Genomic DNA, 18,438 nt, shown 5'->3' with positions numbered 1-18,438 from the left:
TGCTGGGGATGAAGCAGTGAGCAAGACAGACAAAGCAGACAAAACTCCTTACCCTTATGGAGGATGTCCTATAGCCCAGGGGGAGCTGCAGAAAGTATGCATTTCTTGAAGCCAACAGCTCGCTGAACCAATCTACCTAATGGATCACTACCATCTCAAACTCCCCATTTCTGAAGTTAAATTCATCATCTATCACAGGAAAGCTGATTCTCTTCTAAGTCTGTGAGTGATGCTTATTCCAAACTTTTTGCAGTCCCTAATCCTTACCAGCTCCACCCTCCCTGCAGGTGAACTTGCCTCTTTCTCTTCTTTTTTTAAAGATTTTTTTTTATTTATTTGAAAGAGAGAGAGAGAGAGAGAGAGAGAGAGAGAGAGAATGAGCAGGGAGCCTGATGCGGGGCTCGATGCCAGGACCCGGAGATCATGACCTGAGCCGAAGGCAGACGCTTAACCGACTGAGCCACCCAGGCGCCCCAATCTTGCCTCTTTCTTTACTGAGATGGGAGCCAACTGATACAAGCTCTATTGTCTCCATGTCCTTTTCCTTCTCAACATATTGCTGTGTCTTCACCTATTCCTTCTTTTTTAAAAAAAATATTTTATTTTTTCTTAAGTAGTCTCCACACCCCATGTGGGGCTCTAACTCATGACCCCAAGTTCAAGAGTTGCATGCTTTTACTGACTGAGCCAGCCAGGTGTCCCGATTTACCTATTCCTTTTGTCACTGACTCCTGAATCACCAGTCTGCATTTATAACTGGACGGAAGCCAAACGCAAATTTTACCTATTTTACCCTTTTGCCTGGGGCCAGACTTGATCTTAGAAACAAAAGCTATTGAGGAGAATGGAATTGGCCAGAAAGCTAGTGGGGGTTTTTTGGCAGAGTCTGCATCAGCTAGAAAGAGGCTTGTCGTGCCAACAGAATTCACAGATGAAGCCACCTTCTATCCTTGCCAATGTGTTTCTGCCTCCATGCAAATGCCCCACTCGTATCATTTCCCATTTGATCGCATTTGAATTTAATTACTCAATTTAACTATTTTTTTGATCATTTAAGTCTAAATAATTGATTGTTCCAAGAGAAATGGCCATTTCCTTGTTTTGGAAGGCAGAAATAAGGGGCATTTGTCTGAGAAAATCACTTTGGATTGAATTTTGGGGAATTGGGCTCTTTTCCAGCGGGTAAAGAAAGGAGTCTGAGAATCTTGACACCCTTTATGAAGAAAAAAACCCAAAAAACCTCAGCAAGAAACACCCGCTAGATGATAAGCACAGCTAAACACTAACAAGAGGTGGCTAGATAGACAAAGTGGGGCTTCTTGTCTGGTTCCCAGGAATATGCAGCAAAAGAACAGATTCCCAAAGGAAGCCATTCCTAGTATGAAGTACTTTTGAAGTCACATAAGACAACAGAAAGAACCTGCTCCCCTCAGGCACTTGCCTTTTTCCCTCAGTCTGGCTTTTTTTTTTTTTTTTAAAGGATTTTATTTATTTATTTATTTTGGAGAGTGAGAGAGAGCACACACGCGTGAGCTGGGGGAGAGGGAGAGGAAGAGAATCTCAAGCAGACTCCCCGCTGAGCATGGAGACTGACCTCATGACTTTGAGGTCAAGACCAGAGCTGAAACCAAGAGTTGGACGCCCAACTGACTGCGCCATGCAGGCACCTCAGAACTGTTTCTTTCTAAGGAGCTTTTCCAAAGAAGGTGGAGTTTGTCTGTTTTTTGGAGGGTGCTCCCTCAGTGAAGAATAGCATTAAATCTGTGCTTGATTAAGCCTCATTGATGTGGACCTGGCTCCAAAATGAGATTTCCCATGTCGAACCTTAAAAAAAGACCTATTATAGCCAGAAAAAGACAAAGGACTAGCAAAAAGCAGGTGGAAGAAGGATCATCCAATAGAAAGGAAGGAGCTCCTGATGAAGTCACAAGGATGGCCAGCTGGGTAGGGGACTTAACAACCCCTCCCATCCCTTCTATGCCTGCCTGGTGGGACCCACGCAGCAGGACTGTCCCATCAGCTCCAAGGCAGCTGGGGAGAAGCCCTTGTCCTCTGCCACCACTATCCCCTCATCCATATGAAAAGGATGTTGAAATGGTCAGTTATTTCAGAGCCCAAATCTGCTTGGCATTATGTCTGTGGAGCAATCAACCTGAGTAGTAAGGGAAATGGAAGGAGTAGGTAACGAGTGTCAGAAAACACCCATTTAGCTCTCCTGGAACCGCCACACACGCAGAGGAGGGGGAAGGTCATTTCCAAGGCAGGCTAAAGATTTAGGAGGCCAACAGTGTTATGAAAAAGTGAGAAAGGCAACTCCCCAGACGGGCTTCCTTTCCTGGTCTCTGCTCCTTACGGAAGGCAGCTGTGCTGGGAGAGAGGGTTAAGAATGATCGAAGGGGCTAGGGAGCATAGGGAGGAGGTGAGGTGCTGACTCGCTAATGAAGTGCCTCTCACTTCCGGTGTCCTGAACCAGTCAGTGGCCTTTTGTTCTCAAGCTTCAGCCTCTGCTAGTAACAGCAGTAGGCAGGCCATTTCCCCAAATCTAGGCGGGTAAGTTGGGTGGTATGTAGGTGCCTCAGGTAACGGATAAAAACCAGCAAATGGGTTAAGAGTTTGCTAGTGCTTTTGCTTGCATCTTGACTACTTAAAGCATTTTATTTTATTTTTTTTTTTTTTAAGATTTTATTTATTTGCGAGAGAGAGAATGAGAGACAGAGAGCATGAGAGGGAGGAGGGTCAGAGGGAGAAGCAGACTCCCTGCTGAGCAGGAAGCCTGATGTGGGACTCGATCCCGGGACTCCAGGATCATGACCTGAGCCGAAGGCAGTCACTCAACCAACTGAGCCACCCAGGCGCCCTACTTAAAGCATTTTAATCAAGTGGCTTACGAGTGGCTGTGTGGGCTCAGTAAACACGCCAAATTAGGTTTGATTTTTCCACTCACCAGTGGCAAAGCAAACCTGGAAGAACTGCATTACTGGAGGGAATTTAACTTGAGGGGATTTATAATCCTTTTCATAGGTGGGTTGCCAAAGTCATAAATTTCATAAAACTTAAAAACCAACGAACTCCTATGTATAGGGATGATACACTGAAGAGTCTGACAAGTTTAAGACAGAAATGACAATTTAAATGGCATTTAAGGCTTTTTTTTGAGCTAAGGGCTTATGTTGTATCTTAAAATATTTTCATCTGATATAAAACTTATAACCGACCTGGGGACAACACATGAGCAGCAGCTTGTCAGCCGCCATTTTAAAGCACTTTCTGAAAGCAAGGGGGAGGATGGGAGAGGAGAGGCAATGTACTGGAGTGTAATGTGTAAGAGATTATGTGCAGGGCGCCTGGGTGGAGCAGTCGGTTAAGTGTCCGACTCTTGGTTTCAGCTCAGGTCATGATCTCGGTCCTAGGATCGAGCCCTGCTTCTGGCTCCATGCTCAGGGTGGAGTCTGCTTGAGATTCTCTCTCCCTCTCCCACTCGTGCTCGTGCTCTTTCTCTCAAATAAATAAATACATCTTAAAAAAAAGATACTATGCTAACCAAGAGAACAGGCAGACATGACCTGATCCCTTATCCCTGTATCAGTCATAAGGTTCTAGTAGCCTTTGGCAGACATTTCCTTGGCAAGTTTAAATGTGTTGGAGGAAGGAGTGGACAGAATCAAGCTAGACAACAGGAATATAATGAAGACAGGACTTAAACTGCTTTATTGGCTATACCCTACGGGATATTCACTGTCTGCAATTGTTTAGATCTGGAGAAAGGGATGAGGTCTATTTAAATCTGTTCAACAACAAGCAGTGTCACAACGGGATTTCCTCATCTGCTTAGCCAGAACAGATGTCCCAGTCTAGATTTACTGGTTAGGGCTCCTTGTCCTTGGGGAGCTGAGAGAGTTAAAGACAAAGTGAAGATAAAGGAGCATCCCGGGAGCTGGGTAAAGGCCTTGTGAGACTAAATTTGGTTGGTAATCTTTCCCCACCCTCTCTGCTCAGAATGGCAGACGTCCATGTGTCATTAATGCTCCTTCCTGGAGTTTATATACATCATTTCAAAGAGAGGGGCACTTTTATCAAACCATCAGCCCTTCTGCCAAAGCCCAGTATAATCACCTGAAGAATAGAAGAGAATATTTGGCATCTGTTACTGCACCCTTGCTTCTCTGCCTTTTAGCGGGAAGGACAGATCGACTTCCTGTCTTTCTTAATGGAAAATGAATCTATCTTAGGATAGTGACAACCTACGAGATAATTTCTTCTGGGTAGAGAAATGTCAGTGTGAATAGCATCTATAAAATTGCCATTTGTCCTGGGAGTGTGAAGGAGTCTGAGGGTGCCCAGGGGATGTGACCTGGAATCAACCATCCGCCAACCCCATCTCCGTCCCCAAGCTCTCTGCTTTATTCTAAGCCAGAGGTAGCAATCTGGGCAGTGGTTTGGCCTTTCCCAAGGCAACTCTTTCCCTCCCGTCTTTTCTAAGTGCTGGGAACATAAGGAACACAGCAGCTGCCTGCTGGCAGGCGACCCTTTGTCAGTTAGGACCTCAATTTCTTTCCAGCCCTTTCTTCACTCTCTTTTTCTGTTAGGTCTTATCTCCTCTCAAAAGGCAGAAACCCCCAGCTGTTGACTTTGGGTTTTCAAATATTTCAAGTGATAACTAGGGATGTGCATTACGTTATTCTGGAGGCCACAGATAAGCAGGAAGGGTATCTTGGCTGGAAAAGCTCATAATCCAACTAGATTGTAAGCCCCTTGAAGGCAGGTGGGGATGTCATATCTGATACACCAATCTTCCCGCAATTTGATAAGCTTAGTGAACTGAGCCAGTGTGACCCGGTGGACAGAGCACTGGGCCAGGAGTCATGAAACCTGAGTTATAGTCTAAGCTCTGCCAAGCTGTGTGATTTTGCGACCTTGTCATAATCTCTGCCACAATTCCTGTCATCCCTGTCTTATGTCAGGCCTTGCCTGGTTTACCCAAATGGCAGTCCTAATGGCCAATCCTGGCTGATCCCCATATTTATCTGTATAATGAATGAAACGGTAGCCTAAAAGATGTCTAAGAGCCCTGTTAGCAACAAACTGTTTTTAAATGTCCTCTTAAAACACATGCTATTTGGGGGGAACAGCCGGCGGGCCATGGCACTGGCAGAGGGAGGTGGCAGGATGGTGAAACTGATGGCAGAGTTGATCGAGCAGGCGGCTCAGTACACCAACACTATGCGGGACCGCGAGCTGGATCTCCGGGGATATAAAATTCCTGTCATTGAAAATCTAGGTGCTACCTTAGACCAGTTTGATGCTATTGATTTTTCTGACAATGAAATCAGGAAACTGGATGGTTTTCCTTTGTTGAGAAGACTGAAAACATTATTAGTGAACAACAATAGAATATGCCATATAGGTGAGGGACTTGATCAGGCTCTACCCTGTCTGACAGAACTCATTCTCACCAACAATAGTCCTTGTGGAACTGGGTGATCTGGACCCTTTGGCATCTCTCAAATCACTGACTTACCTAAGTATTATGAGAAATCCTGTAACAAATAAGAAGCATTACAGACCATATGTAATTTATAAAGTTCCACAAGTCAGAGTACTGGATTTCCAGAAAGTGAAACTAAAAGAGCGTCAGGAAGCAGAGAAAATGTTCAAGGGCAAACGGGGTGCACGACTTGCAAAGGATATTGCCAGAAGAAGCAAAACTTTCAACCCAGGTGCTGGTTTGCCAACTGACAAAAAGAAAGGTGGGCCATCTCCAGGGGATGTAGAAGCAATCAAGAATGCTATAGCAAATGCATCCACCCTGGCTGAAGTGGAGTGGCTGAAGGGCTTGCTGCAGTCTGGCCAGGTACCTGGCAGGGAGCACAGACCAGGCCCCACTGATGATGGTGAAGAGGAGATGGAAGAAGACACGGTCACAAATGGGTCCTGAGCAATGTGGCCTGAGTATCTGCAGGATGTATAATATGCCTCCTTGGGGCAAGTCCTGCTTTTTGAACTTGGAATAATAGCCTTGTTTGGGTCAGCAAAGTGGAGTTCATAAGCATTGTCGAAAGGCTTAAGACTGCTGCTGGTAATTTCGTAATATTATTAATTTTGAAACCTAAATGCCAGTTTTCTACAAATAGTAAAAACACAAAGACATTCACTGTGCTGCCACGTTGTCTGTCATGGGGGGGGGGTGGTGTGTGAGGTATATGGACATGTGGAAGTTGGAAATGCCCGAGGGCGGTGTTTCTAGGTAGGCTTCCCAGGCCTCTAGAAAATGTTTAGATTTTTAAATTCTTAATAAAACTCAAGATTAAAAAAACCCAAACAAACATGCTATTTTGGAGCCATAAAAACTTGTGGTCTGTAAGCCATTTAAGCTAGGGACAATTACCAGGTGGTGATGTTATAGACATCCAGCTCAAAAGCAAAACCACTAAAAGCAGGTGGACAGTTTCAAGTCCATAATGTTCTGAAGAGCTTACATAATGGGGCACATTGTGTCCTACTGACGTTTGTTTCAAAAATAGCCTTCTTAGCAATACAAGGTGCCCCAAACATCAACCTTGTTTTGGTTTTCTTTAGAGGGAAAAGAAAACCATTTAGGAATCATCTGAAAAGAGGCTGATTGGCTTCTTTCTTCCTGAACAAATTTAATTCCTTTTGACTCTTTCTTGAGACTTTATGGTAGATACTGAAATCTTCGCAAAGCTTTTTTCATCTCTGCCCTTCTTCATATTTTTCCTACTCTGATCTGTTTTACATGCTAAAGGCATAAGAGAAAATTCCCTGAGGATAAAGCTGTGCCTATCTGCGTAGTTTTCATGTTCATTGCAAGAGAGTAACCCCCCCGCCCGCCCGCCCCATTTTTTAAAGTAGGCTCCACACCCAGTGCAGAGCCCAATGTGGGGCTTGAACTCATGACCCTGAGCTCAAGACCTGAGCCGAGATCAAGAGTCGGCTGTCCAACCTACTGAGCTACCCAGGCGTCCCACTTTCCTTTTTTTTCTTAAGGAACTTGCAAACTACAAGATGCCAGGCCTGCCAGAAATGAATGCCTGCATTTTCACTTCTCTCCATTTCTATCATTGAAAGAGAAGTGGAAAACTTGCCAATGCTGAAAGATTAAAATTTTAAATGAAGATGAGAACACATTCAGCTTATGAGATCATCTGCCTGAACAGAGAGGTTTTATCCAAGCATGACAATAACATCCATTTTTCATAGCCACAAGTTTTAGGGGAAAGTGGAATTCAGCAGTTGGTTTGCAGTCAGTTCCCTGGAAACACCTTGTGTTTTAATCCCAGAAAGCATCAGAAACTTGTTCCAGGTCAGACAAGGGCGGAGGACGTTTCTTTGAGACTTCCCTGGCTATTGCTTTTTGTCTTTAGTGGAGAGAACTGGAGGGAAAAGGTGGGAAGCCTCTTTCAGAAGAATTTTTACCTATTCAGCAGTAAAGAGCTGGTTTCTAAATTACTAAACAAGTAAGGGACTATTTAATTCTCAAGCTCCCTCACTCACACATATTGGGAAGAGGGAGAGAATGTGGAGATTAGGTGGGCGCAGTACAGAGGACATGCCAGAAGAGAAGCCAAAATCTGGTGAGAAAGCTGGGTCTTTGAACAGTGTCAGGAAATCTGTCTTGCTCTACATCACTGGGTCCAATGTCTTGCTTGATGCCAGGAGGGACCCGAGCTATTTACAGAATGTGACAGGTTTTCTTCTGAGACACTAGAAAGCTCTGGCTACTGAATCACAGTGGGCTGGTAGAGCTCATGTCAGTTACTCTGGCCCAGTAGAAATTGACACCCCAAAGTCTTTGCCATGCTCCTGGGGCCAATCTTCTCCCCAGAAAAGCAGAGGCACCAAAAGCCTTTCAGCAAGTTTCAGCTATCTTTTAGGATGGGATGGGTCTGAAATAACACATCAGCTGTCGGGCAGTCTAGGGCTGTGGTTAAAGAACACGGACTTCTGAGGCACCTGGATATCTCAGTGGGTTAAGCATCTGCCTTTGGCTCAGGTCATGATCTCAGGGTCCTCGGATTAAGCCCCATATCAGGCTCTCCACCTGGCGGTGAGTCTGCTTCTCCCTCTCCCTCTGTGATCACTTTTGCTCTCTCTCAAATAAATAAATAAAGTCTTAAAAAAAAAAAAGAAAGAACATGGACCTCATAGTCAGAGACTGGGTTCAAATCACCGTGTCGCTACAGGCTGTTTGGTCTTGGCATAAGACCACCTCTCTAGGCTTCAGTATTTTCATCTGTAGAATGTTAATAAGTTGGCACCTCCTTTGGAGGTGTGTTGTGAGGATTGAGTTACATAATGCCTATAAAGCACTTAGCACAGTGTCCAGCAACCAGGAAATAAGCAACAAATGGTAGCTAATAATAAAAATAAAATAATAATGGCAACGATAATAATAAATAATGGTAATGATACAAGATTACCTCCTACCATGAGGTAAATTTAATGAACATTGGCTGGGCATTACTGCATACCAGGCATTCGTTTGTTAGAGCAAAAAGTGAGTATCTACTATGGACCACATAATGTGCCAAGTGCGGGGTAGAGTTGTGAGCAAGACAGGACCTCTTGGAGCCTGAGTGTTGGGGAGATGAAGGACAGAGAAGACAAGACTTAATCACCAACTCAGAAAGAGGTTAGAGCTGTATCAAGATAGTTCAGAGCTTCTCAGGGTCCTTAGAGAGCACGACAGGTGCTCTGCCCCTCGTTCAGCCCCCTGTGTCCGGCATTAGAAGTTCTTCTCTTTCTCATAAAGGAGTTCACTTGAATCTCATCTGCAACTCAGGCTTACCCCAGTTCCCAGGGCCAACCTTGACCCAGGATGGGAGATAATTGGCTCCAGCCCCACTGCTGGGGGCTAAGGTTCAAATTGCCTTGCTGTTTGTCTGACTGGAGGATGGTGCCCTAGTTTTGATACTTGAGGTCCAGTCTCAGTTTAAGCCTTAATTCCTTTTCTGTGCCCTTATTTTTAGAAATGAGCGTCTGCCTTTGTGCTTGTTCCTGAGGACCTGTTCCAAAAACTTATTTAGTGACCCCAGTCCTTCTGAGGGGAGAGCTGCACCTTATTCTGGCTGCTTCCCATCTCAAGCACCAGAGTCCTTATCCTGAACCTCTGTCCAAAAGATAACTTGGATGTTTGCTTCTTGCCAACTTCTTCTCAGTATATGCACCCCCTAGATTTCTTAGTCTTCCCCTAACCTGTTGTCTAGACTGGGACCGGTCATTGCGAGTACTCCTTATCTGTCAGAAAGCAAACCTCTGCCGAACACACTTGTCCTGATGAACACTGGGTGACGTACGGAAGTGTCGAATCACTGTGTTGTGCACCTGAAACTAATATAATGCTGTATGTATGTTAATGACACTGGGATGAAAATAAAAAGCAGAGAGAACTAACCTTCGGCTGCCACCACCTACCCTTGGGTGAGTTTTCTAGTGACTGGTTCACCCAGTGGGCGGTTCTTATGCCCAATTCTGCCTGTCTCTATCAGCCTCACTGGGCGGCCCAAGATCTGACATTCCCAATCAGGGGCCCAAACCCTTTCAAGTGAAGCCACTGCAGAGCTCTGAAGATACTGCTGTACCCCTTTTGAAAGCCCTAATTATCAGTATAATTCTTCTGTACTTGACCCATGGGCAAGCCCTTGGCAGAGCGATTCTGTTCATTTATTAATTCATTCAACAATTATTTGTTGAACCTCCATTCTGTGCTGTGCTCTGGGATATTGAAATAAATCAGATATGGCTTCTGTGCTCAAGGGGTTTATAGTCCAGTTGGGGCAGCTGAACTTGTAAACAGATCATTATAATACTGGTTCAAAGGTACTACAAGAAAGCAAAAAGCAGGGGCACCTAAGCAGACCACAGGTGGGTAAATGGGATTAGGAAAGGCTTCCTGAAAATGCTGCCACCTGCATTCTGGAGGACTGCGAAGCGAGGCTAGCTGACGGACAGGGGCAAAGGTACTTCCAGGGATGCCCTAAGTGGCAGGTGGGCACCTTCGGGGAATGACACATACTTCTCGGCAGCTGGAACACTAAGTATGAAGGGGGAAGAGTCCAAGACGACTTAGAGAGGTAGGCGGGTGCCAGATGATGAAGTGCGTTATTTGCCGTGCTCAGGGATTCGAATTTTATCCTGATTTTTCACGTGGGAAATTACAATGATGTGGAGATCTGATTTGCCAGGGTAAGAGTAGAGGCAGGGAAATCAGTTAAATGACCAACAAGTGGTAAGAACCTTAACTGAAATGATGAGGGTGGGCATGAAGAATGTGTCTGGGTTTGAGAGACAGAAGAGTAGGACGGATAGGACATGGTCACTGCCTAGAAATGAGGGAGCAATGAGCAAAGATGACCGGGTCACTTAGGCGAAGTTGCTGAGGCAACGAGGTGGGTGGTGATTTTGCTGCCCGACACAGGGAACACAGAAGGAACAGATTTTCAGCAGAGGGCAGGCTGCATTTAATGTTGCCAAATAAAGTTCTCCAATCTTACTTTGCTTTTGGCAAAATAATCCCGTTGCCCAAAGGATGCTATCGACAACCTACCTTTACAAAAGTCAACTGGAGAAGAAAAAAAAATTTTTTTTTACAGACCACACATAAACTATACAATTGGATAAGTACTACCTTTGAAAATAAAATCTATCTTTGTTAAGTGGAAAGCACAGAAGTAAATGAAAATAGAGTTGAAAAAACTTACCCCATAGACAAGTTCCCCAACCATGCCATTCCATATTTTTGTCTCTGGATCCCTTGCACCATATTTCCCATCACCGACAATGGACAGTTTGTATTTGATCCTTACGTGTTTGGCTATTTCATAGGCTAAGTCGACGCAATAGCCTTCATATCTCTCATTTCCTTCTAGTTGCTCATGGTTCTTCTTATACATGACATATGGTGATTCCTTTGGGACAAGAGGAACATCGAAGGATTACTCCCATACATTTTTCTAAGAGATGACACATGCCATAATCAAATTTTTTCCCCGTGTAGTTGTTGAGGTTTGGTGTGTGAAAAGAGCCTTTAAAATATGTTTGCTTAAGAAGCAGAAGAACCCAATCGACTGACTATTCGCTGGGCTATATATTCCTTGGAGTCTTTAACTGATGATTTAAAGATGTAGAGAAGGACTTAAGTTCTTTTTGAGGGTTTGAAAGCAGGACAGGTTTCCACCTATAAAGTCTTTGTCTTAGTCAAACTGGGCAGAGGTATTTCCTTTACATGAAGGTGAACTGCCTTTGATTTCTCGGGATTTACCACAGCCAGCCCAGGCAAGCCCTCAAAAAGCACTGTGGTCTTTTTGAGGTCAGAGTCTGTGGCTTATTTGTTTTTACATCCTCAGGGTCTAGGACAGTACCCAGGACAAAGAGCATATTTGACATGTCTGTTTAAATGAAAGGTAAACTTCAGTTGAATCTTCATCCAATTATTCACAACTTCAGACCTAGTGGTATACTCATTTTTCACCCTGGTTTATACTTTACCCAATAAGAACCAGCTCTCAGAAAAACATTTTAAAACTAAATGAGAACACTATCTCACATTTCAACTGTGCTTTGAGTTTCACAGAAAAGCTTTAAACGGCGAATCTTGCCTTGAAATGGTCTTATGACCTTTTTACACCCATTTCGTAAATTAAAAGAAACATAACCTGAGGCTCAGAGAAGTTGTGACTTGCACAGTTAAACACAGATTAGTGGTAGACCTAATATTAGAACCCTAATCTACTCTCTCTTTCACATCATGCTGTCTCCCCCACAAAGAAACATCAGTCCTACAGTGTGTGTGTGGGAGGGGAGGTAAAGAGGAGAATGATATGTGGAACTGTCCCAAATTCCTATTCTTTTTCTTTTTAAAAATGACATTCTGGGGGTGCCTGGGTGGCTCAGTGGGTTGAGCATCTGACTCTTGGTTTTGGCTCAGGTCATGGTCTCAGGGTCCTGGGATCCAGCCCCATGTCGGGCTCTGCACTCAACACAGAGTCTGCTTGAGATTCTCTCCCTCCCTCCGGCCCCTCCCCTCACTTGTGCTCACTCACGTGTATGCTCTCTCTCTAAAATAAATAAATAAATACAATCCTAAAAAATGAAATTCTAAAAAAATAATAAAATAAATTAAAAAAATGACATTCTGTTCATGATGATGGCAAGATACTTTAAGAGGTTCCTAAGCTGACCTATTGGATGTTTTCACGGCTTGAACTTGATGTCTTTTTTACTGGCTGAATAATGCTTTTCAGAAAGCAGAAGTCTTGCTGTACAGAAAGCCCATCCATCTTCTCTCCATACTTACCAGAATGGTAGTCACTACAATGGTCCGGTTCTCTGAGGATGCGCTGTCATTGCTGATTTGCTGATCTGAGAAAGGCACAAATCTTTCATACTCATTCCAGTAGCCAGCCTAGAAAGAGCAGACATTTGACCTGGTTGCCTGTTTTTCACTCAAAAAGTACCACAAGAAATCCAAATGTTGTCATGGAGTAACACTTTCTTTTTAGTTGTTGGAGCTTTCCAAGGATTGATGTCCTGTCTCCCTTTGTCTTGCCACCCCCGCCAGGACCCCAACCCTGAGACATGCACCTTCATCCTGGGGGTTCTCATCCCCACCTCACCTTTACTGGTATTTTGTAAAATAACTTAGCCCACTGTAGGATGGTCAACCTTTTTTTCCCCTTTAAACTCCTATAGCAGGAAAGTGCTGTGCTCTGAACTATAGGAAGGCTGGAATGTGAGGGTGGGAAACCAAGGAGTGTCCTTAGAAATGACACAGGCTATTTTACATTCTGAGATTTTATCACATGGCTATGAAATCCTCATTTCATGCCTAACTTAACTATTAGTATGAGAGAAGCAAAGTGGTCATTATACAATTTGGCTGTAGAGAAAGGTACTTTGTCCAGTGTCCTTTGGAGGGTGAGGAGCAAGGTGGAGAGATACCTATTTCCCGATTATTTTTTTTTTAATTTTATTTTATTATGTTATGTTGGTCAACATACATCATTAGTTTTTGATGTAGTGATCCACGATTCATTGTTTTCATATAACACCCAGTGCTCCATGCAGTACGTGCCCTCCTTAATACCCATCACCAGGCTAACTCATCCCCCACCCCCCTCCCCTCTAACACCCTCAATTTGTTTCTCAGCATCCATAGTCTCTCATGGTTCATCTCTCCCTCCAATTTCTCCCCTTCGTTTTTCCCTTCCTTCTCCTAATGTCCTCCATGTTATTCCTTATGTTCCACAAATGAGTGAAACCATATGATAATTGACTTTCTCTGCTTGACTTATTTCACTTAGCATAATCTCCAGTCCCATCCATGTTGATGTAAAAGTTGGGTATTCATCCTTTCTGATGGCTGAGTAATATTCCATTGTATATATGGACCACATCTTCTTTATCCAGTCATCTGTTGAAGGGCATCTCTGCTCTTTCCACAGTTTGGCTATTGTGGACATTGCTGCCATGAACATTGGGGTGCATATGGCCCTTCTTTTCACTACATCTTTGTCTTTGGGGTAAATACCCAGGAGTGCAATTGCTCGGTCATAGGGTAGCTCTATTTTTAATTTTTTGAGGCACCTCCACACTGTTTTCCAAGGTGGCAAATGTTCATCATCATTAGCCATCAAGGAAATTCAAATCAAAACCACATTGAGATACTGCCTTACACCAGTTAGAATGGCAAAAATTGACAAGGCAAGAAACAACAAATGTTGGAGAGGTTGTGGAGAAAGGGGAACGCTCTTACTCTGTTGGTGGGAATGCAAGTTGGTACTTTCTGATTCTTTTGCTAAAACTAAAACCATATGTACCTTGGCAGCTTGTTTAAATAACAACATACTGTAAAATTTGTGGTTCCTTCCCTCTATGGTTGGAAGCTGTTAATAACTCTTGAGTTTATGACTTTTATAGGACCAGCCTCAGAGGGGAACGCTCCCTTCAAAATGTGTAGATGGAACACTTTGATCACAAAGCAACTCCGTATCATGTCTACGCTGTTCACCAACAGAAAGGCAAAAATAACATGTGGGAATTTGATTTGTGTGTCTCTCCTAACACCTGTTTTCTTGCATTGGAGTGCTGTCACCTTCTGAAAGACTTTTTCTTTGGACATCTGTTTTGGTTACTTACTTTTCGAGAGCCAGTGACTTTCATCTCATACACATCGATGGTGTAATTTGTCCTACGTCCGTAAGTGTCAAATTGGATGTTTCCAGTCATTCCTTGTACTTGCACCTAGTAGAAAGGGAAAATGTAAGCATTTTAAATAGCACCACATTATTGCCTTCTAAGTCTCTGAGATCAGGTCTACTAACAGATCTTAGAATCGTGGAGATCTTTTATCTTGAGTCATTGAGCTAAATCCACCAGATCAGTCTATACAGATCTTCATTTCCTCCCCAGTGTTTTCTAGGTGTGCCTTTTCGTTGTGAAGCTTTGAGTGGGTGATAGGCAGTTACCTATATGATACAGTGAAGGCCCTACCACCACTTTTTCAAGGGCCTGAAATTTCTACCATTAGTCTCTTCTTGAGGGAGTAGCCTGAAGGGTATTCTTTTTTTTTTTTTTTTTTTAAGATTTTATTTATTTATTTGAGACACAGAGAGAGAGAGAAAGCACAAGCAGGGGAAAGGGCAGAGGAAGAGGGAGAAGCAGACTCCACTAAGCAGGGAGCCTGACGTGGGGCTCAATCCCAGGACCCCGGGATCATGACCTGAGCTGAAGGCAGACACTTAACCAACTGAGCTACCCAGGCGCCCCAGCTTGAAGGGTATTCTTTTTTTTTTTTAAGATATTATTTATTTATTTGACAGAGAGAGAGAAAGCAAGAGCACAAGCAAGGGAAGCAGCAGGCAGAGGCAGAGGGAGAAGCAGGCTCCCCACCAAGCGTGGATCCTGATGCGGGGGCTCGATCCCAGGACCCTGGGATCATGACCTGAGCCGAAGGCAGACGCTTAACCAGCCTAACCACCCAGGTGCCCCCTGAAGGGTATTCTTAACTAGCATAATGCTTTTTTTTAAACTATGAGTTCTGTGAGGGATGTGTCTGTGTCTTATCTTAGCACTCCCAATATCACATAAATGGTTTCAATAATATGGGCTCTGGAGCTCCTAGATTCACATTCTAGCTTCATCACTTACTAACTCTATGACCTTCTATATGTTCCTTAATGTTTTTGTACTTCAGTGTCCCAATCTGTAAAATGGGAAATCCCGCTGGTACCTATCCCTCAGAGGTTTTGGAAGATTTAATGAATTATACACGTGTAGAGTTTAGAACAGCACCTGGCACATAGTATGCTTTGCAATACATGCTAGCTATAATAAAATTATTGTTGATTGCAAAGAATTTGGTTCTGTTTCTTGAGAGTGTTCCACATTTGCCAGCTGTCACAGTAACAAAGACGACTTTTTCCTCTTATTTAACTTACGTGCAGCTACAAACAGGAAGCAGCGAGCTAGGCCCTGGAGGAATAAACCACACACTGATGAAATTTGTAAGTCTAAGGAATCAGGGGTATGTAGTACTAGGTAAGAAAGATAGAGGTACTAGAAGAGCCTGGACCCCGATTTGGGATGCCAACTGCAAATTCACGTAGGCCACAATTTTTCCTGGGTCTGGTCCCAGTATTATGAACTAATAAAAGGCTATCTCTGCCGGATGGAGAGATCTCCTTACCAATTATTTTACAGTCCAGGGACACTGCACGAAAGACCCTCTATAAATAAAAGTCACTGGAATTACTTATCTGGTGAGTAAGGGTCAAGGAATTTGCTTCAGAGAAAAAACATCTGTCTCATTTTCTAGGATGAAAGGATAGAATACTTAAAACTTATAGGAAGTGACAAGCTACTAAGCAAGTCAGAAGTGGTAATGGGCTTGAGCTGCAGGAGGGAAAATTGATGCCAAATATTAGGGAGCATTTTGTGAGAGGAAAGGGGGCTTGTTCAGCCCCAACAGGAAAATGAAATTCCTGTTGAAAGAGAAAAGCTCCAGTGGGACTTCCTGAGGACAAGATGACTGTCCTACTGACCCAACAAACCGAAGCACTACTGTCAGCTCAGGCTTGCAGAGAAGGTGATGTCACACTTCCGGTTAAAGCAAAGGTCCTTTATTGAGACAGAAATTACTTAGCCTGCCTGGTGCATACTGGGATGCATGAAGGGTTCTTTACACTCTACTCTGAGCATTGAGTTCTAGGAGAGGAGGTAGGTCAGGCAGGGACACTGGCATAGGAACTTACTAAGGAAATCCTTCCTTACTGAAAACAGCAAAGGCTTTAAGTCTCTTTAAGAATGGCATATTTCGGGGGCCCCTGGGTGACCCAGTCAGTTAAGTGTCTGCCTTTGGCTCAGGTCATGATCCCAGGGTCCTGGGATCGAGCCCCGCATCGGGCTCTCTGCTCAGCAGGGAGTCTGTTTGTCCCTCTGCCCGAGCCCCTCCACCCCGCTAGTGTGCTCTCTCTCACTCTCTCAAATAAGTAAAGTGTTTTTTTTTTTTAAAAGAATGACATATTTCTAAAGATCTAGCATATTTGGACATGACAGAGAAACTGGACAACAGTCTAAGTATGTCCAGGAGATTTGAGACTCCAGGATTAAAACTTTTGGTGAGCAGAAGTAGGACTGGACTACCGCTCAGAGGGAAGTCTATTTTCACCGAAGTGAATGTCAGTTACCGTTTCCCACCATCCCATCTGGGATCCCTTCTTTAATCATCCCCCACCCCCCGCCCTCCACCCCAATCTATATTTGGTGCTTCTCCTCTGGGTTCCCATAGCAGCCTCTGGAGGACCTAACCACCATACCATTTTAATCATCTCTGTATTTTCATCTCCCTTACTAGATGGGGAACATCTTGAGATGAGAGACATTCTTTTCCTGGATTCTCAGCAACTAGTACAGGGACTGGAATAGAGCAGGTGCTTAATACACGTTTACTGAACAAAGGGACAAGTTTTTTTTTTTTTTTTAAAGATTTTATTTATTTATTTGAGAGAGAGAGAATGAGAGACAGAGAGCACGAGAGGGAAGAGGGCAGAGGGAGAAGCAGACCCCCTGCTGAGCAGGGAACCCGATGTGGGACTCGATCCAGGGACTCCAGGATCATGACCTGAGCCGAAGGCAGTCGCTTAACCAACTGAGCCACCCAGGCGCCCCAAAGGGACAAGTTTTGGTGACTTAGAATTGTGACATATTTCAGTCAATCAGGCTCAGGCTGATATTTGTATTATCTGTAGATTGTGAGGAGGATTACCCAATTGTCAAGTGGCTTTAAGGTCTTTAAAAACACTTGTTTGCATATTAACAATGTAAGTGTGAGCGCTCCTCCGCTTATTTCATGTTTGCATACTAACTTCGAGCCTGATACATAGTCATTGGTGCTCAATAAATATTTACTGAATGAATGGTGTGCTTATTTATTCATTAAAACAGGCCCTGTAGGCGCCTCTATCAGGCAATGATTTTGTTCGCCAGATTTCTTTGAAGGAAGAGAATGATTTATTGAGCAACAACTATGCGCTTGTCACAGTGAGGGATGCTTTTACACATGCATTCTCACTTTTAATTAACTCAAATAAAATGGGATTTCTTTTAATGTAGTAAAACCTTTAGTACTCCAGACCATCCTCCCTTGTAGTCCCTCTGAACAGCGGAGTTTTACTGAGCATTTATCACAAAGGGAGCATCTGCTTCTGGAAAAGGTCAATACTTTCTAACCTCTCTGGAGCAATAGGAAGAGGTTGGCCTGTAGAAACTGGTAAAGCATCCTTTCAGTTGAGTGTTTCTTGGGGCCTGGGAGGAAGGTGACTTACCTGGCTTCTAACTTGAGCTTTATCAATGAGTTAGACATGCAGAAACTATTTGTGCAATAGTATGATCAATCTGCTTTTTTTCTAGCCAAATGAATTTCTTATCCTTTACTCTGGTAGCCAGTTTTCTATTTGGGGAAGGTAGTTGTTTGTGTCATGAATGGGGAGTCTGTTGGAGATGCTGGTACTCGCCCCTTGAGGTTTTGTTGATGAAAACTCTTTTTGATTTACTCTGAGGGAGTTTTGTATTTCACTCATCATTATGTTTCACCTGACAGTACAAATCTTGTAACTGCTATGAAGGTTGAATTTAATTAACTGCTCTTCAAAACTGTGCGATGCTACCTCCAGAAAACTACACTTAGGGCATTTGTTAGGGAGCCGACATAATGACATAAAAATCTACATGATGGGAGAATGAGTCATACCTCTTTCTTGGAGAGAGACACAGGGGCTACTAACCCCTTTTTTTTTTTTTTTTTTAAGATTTTTATTTATTTATTCATGAGAGACAGAGAGAGAGAGAGAGGCAGAGGGAGAAGCAGGCTCCCAAGGAGCAGGGAGCCCGATGTGGGACTCGATCCCAGGACCCTGGGATCAT

General features: G+C 43.7%; 2 protein-coding genes across 2 annotated transcripts in view; one reads left to right on the top strand and one right to left on the bottom strand.

The window, feature by feature from the left end:
• Nucleotides 1-18,438, bottom strand: part of GRIA3 (glutamate ionotropic receptor AMPA type subunit 3) — a 276,653-nt gene that overhangs the window by 70,390 nt on the left and 187,825 nt on the right. Inside the window, exons 8-10 of the mRNA XM_054509090.2 lie at nucleotides 14,155-14,259; nucleotides 12,314-12,421; nucleotides 10,719-10,925 (exon numbers count right to left, since the gene is read on the bottom strand). Coding sequence (XP_054365065.1) covers nucleotides 10,719-10,925; nucleotides 12,314-12,421; nucleotides 14,155-14,259 — 420 coding nt within the window. The remainder of the gene's footprint in view (nucleotides 1-10,718; nucleotides 10,926-12,313; nucleotides 12,422-14,154; nucleotides 14,260-18,438) is intronic.
• LOC123849419 (U2 small nuclear ribonucleoprotein A'-like) lies at nucleotides 5,160-6,171 on the top strand. Its single transcript, XM_045882008.3, is given in 2 exon segments — nucleotides 5,160-5,463; nucleotides 5,465-6,171. Coding segments are annotated over 2 exon segments (768 nt in total). The 5' UTR covers nucleotides 5,160-5,166; the 3' UTR covers nucleotides 5,936-6,171.

The sequence above is a fragment of the Mirounga angustirostris genome, unplaced genomic scaffold, assembly GCF_029215605.1.
Source record: "Mirounga angustirostris isolate CCGP_5_RB_7025 unplaced genomic scaffold, mMirAng1.0.hap1 SCAF_11, whole genome shotgun sequence".
Lineage (NCBI taxonomy): Eukaryota > Metazoa > Chordata > Mammalia > Carnivora > Phocidae > Mirounga > Mirounga angustirostris.
This window is presented reverse-complemented; position numbering and strand designations above follow the sequence as displayed.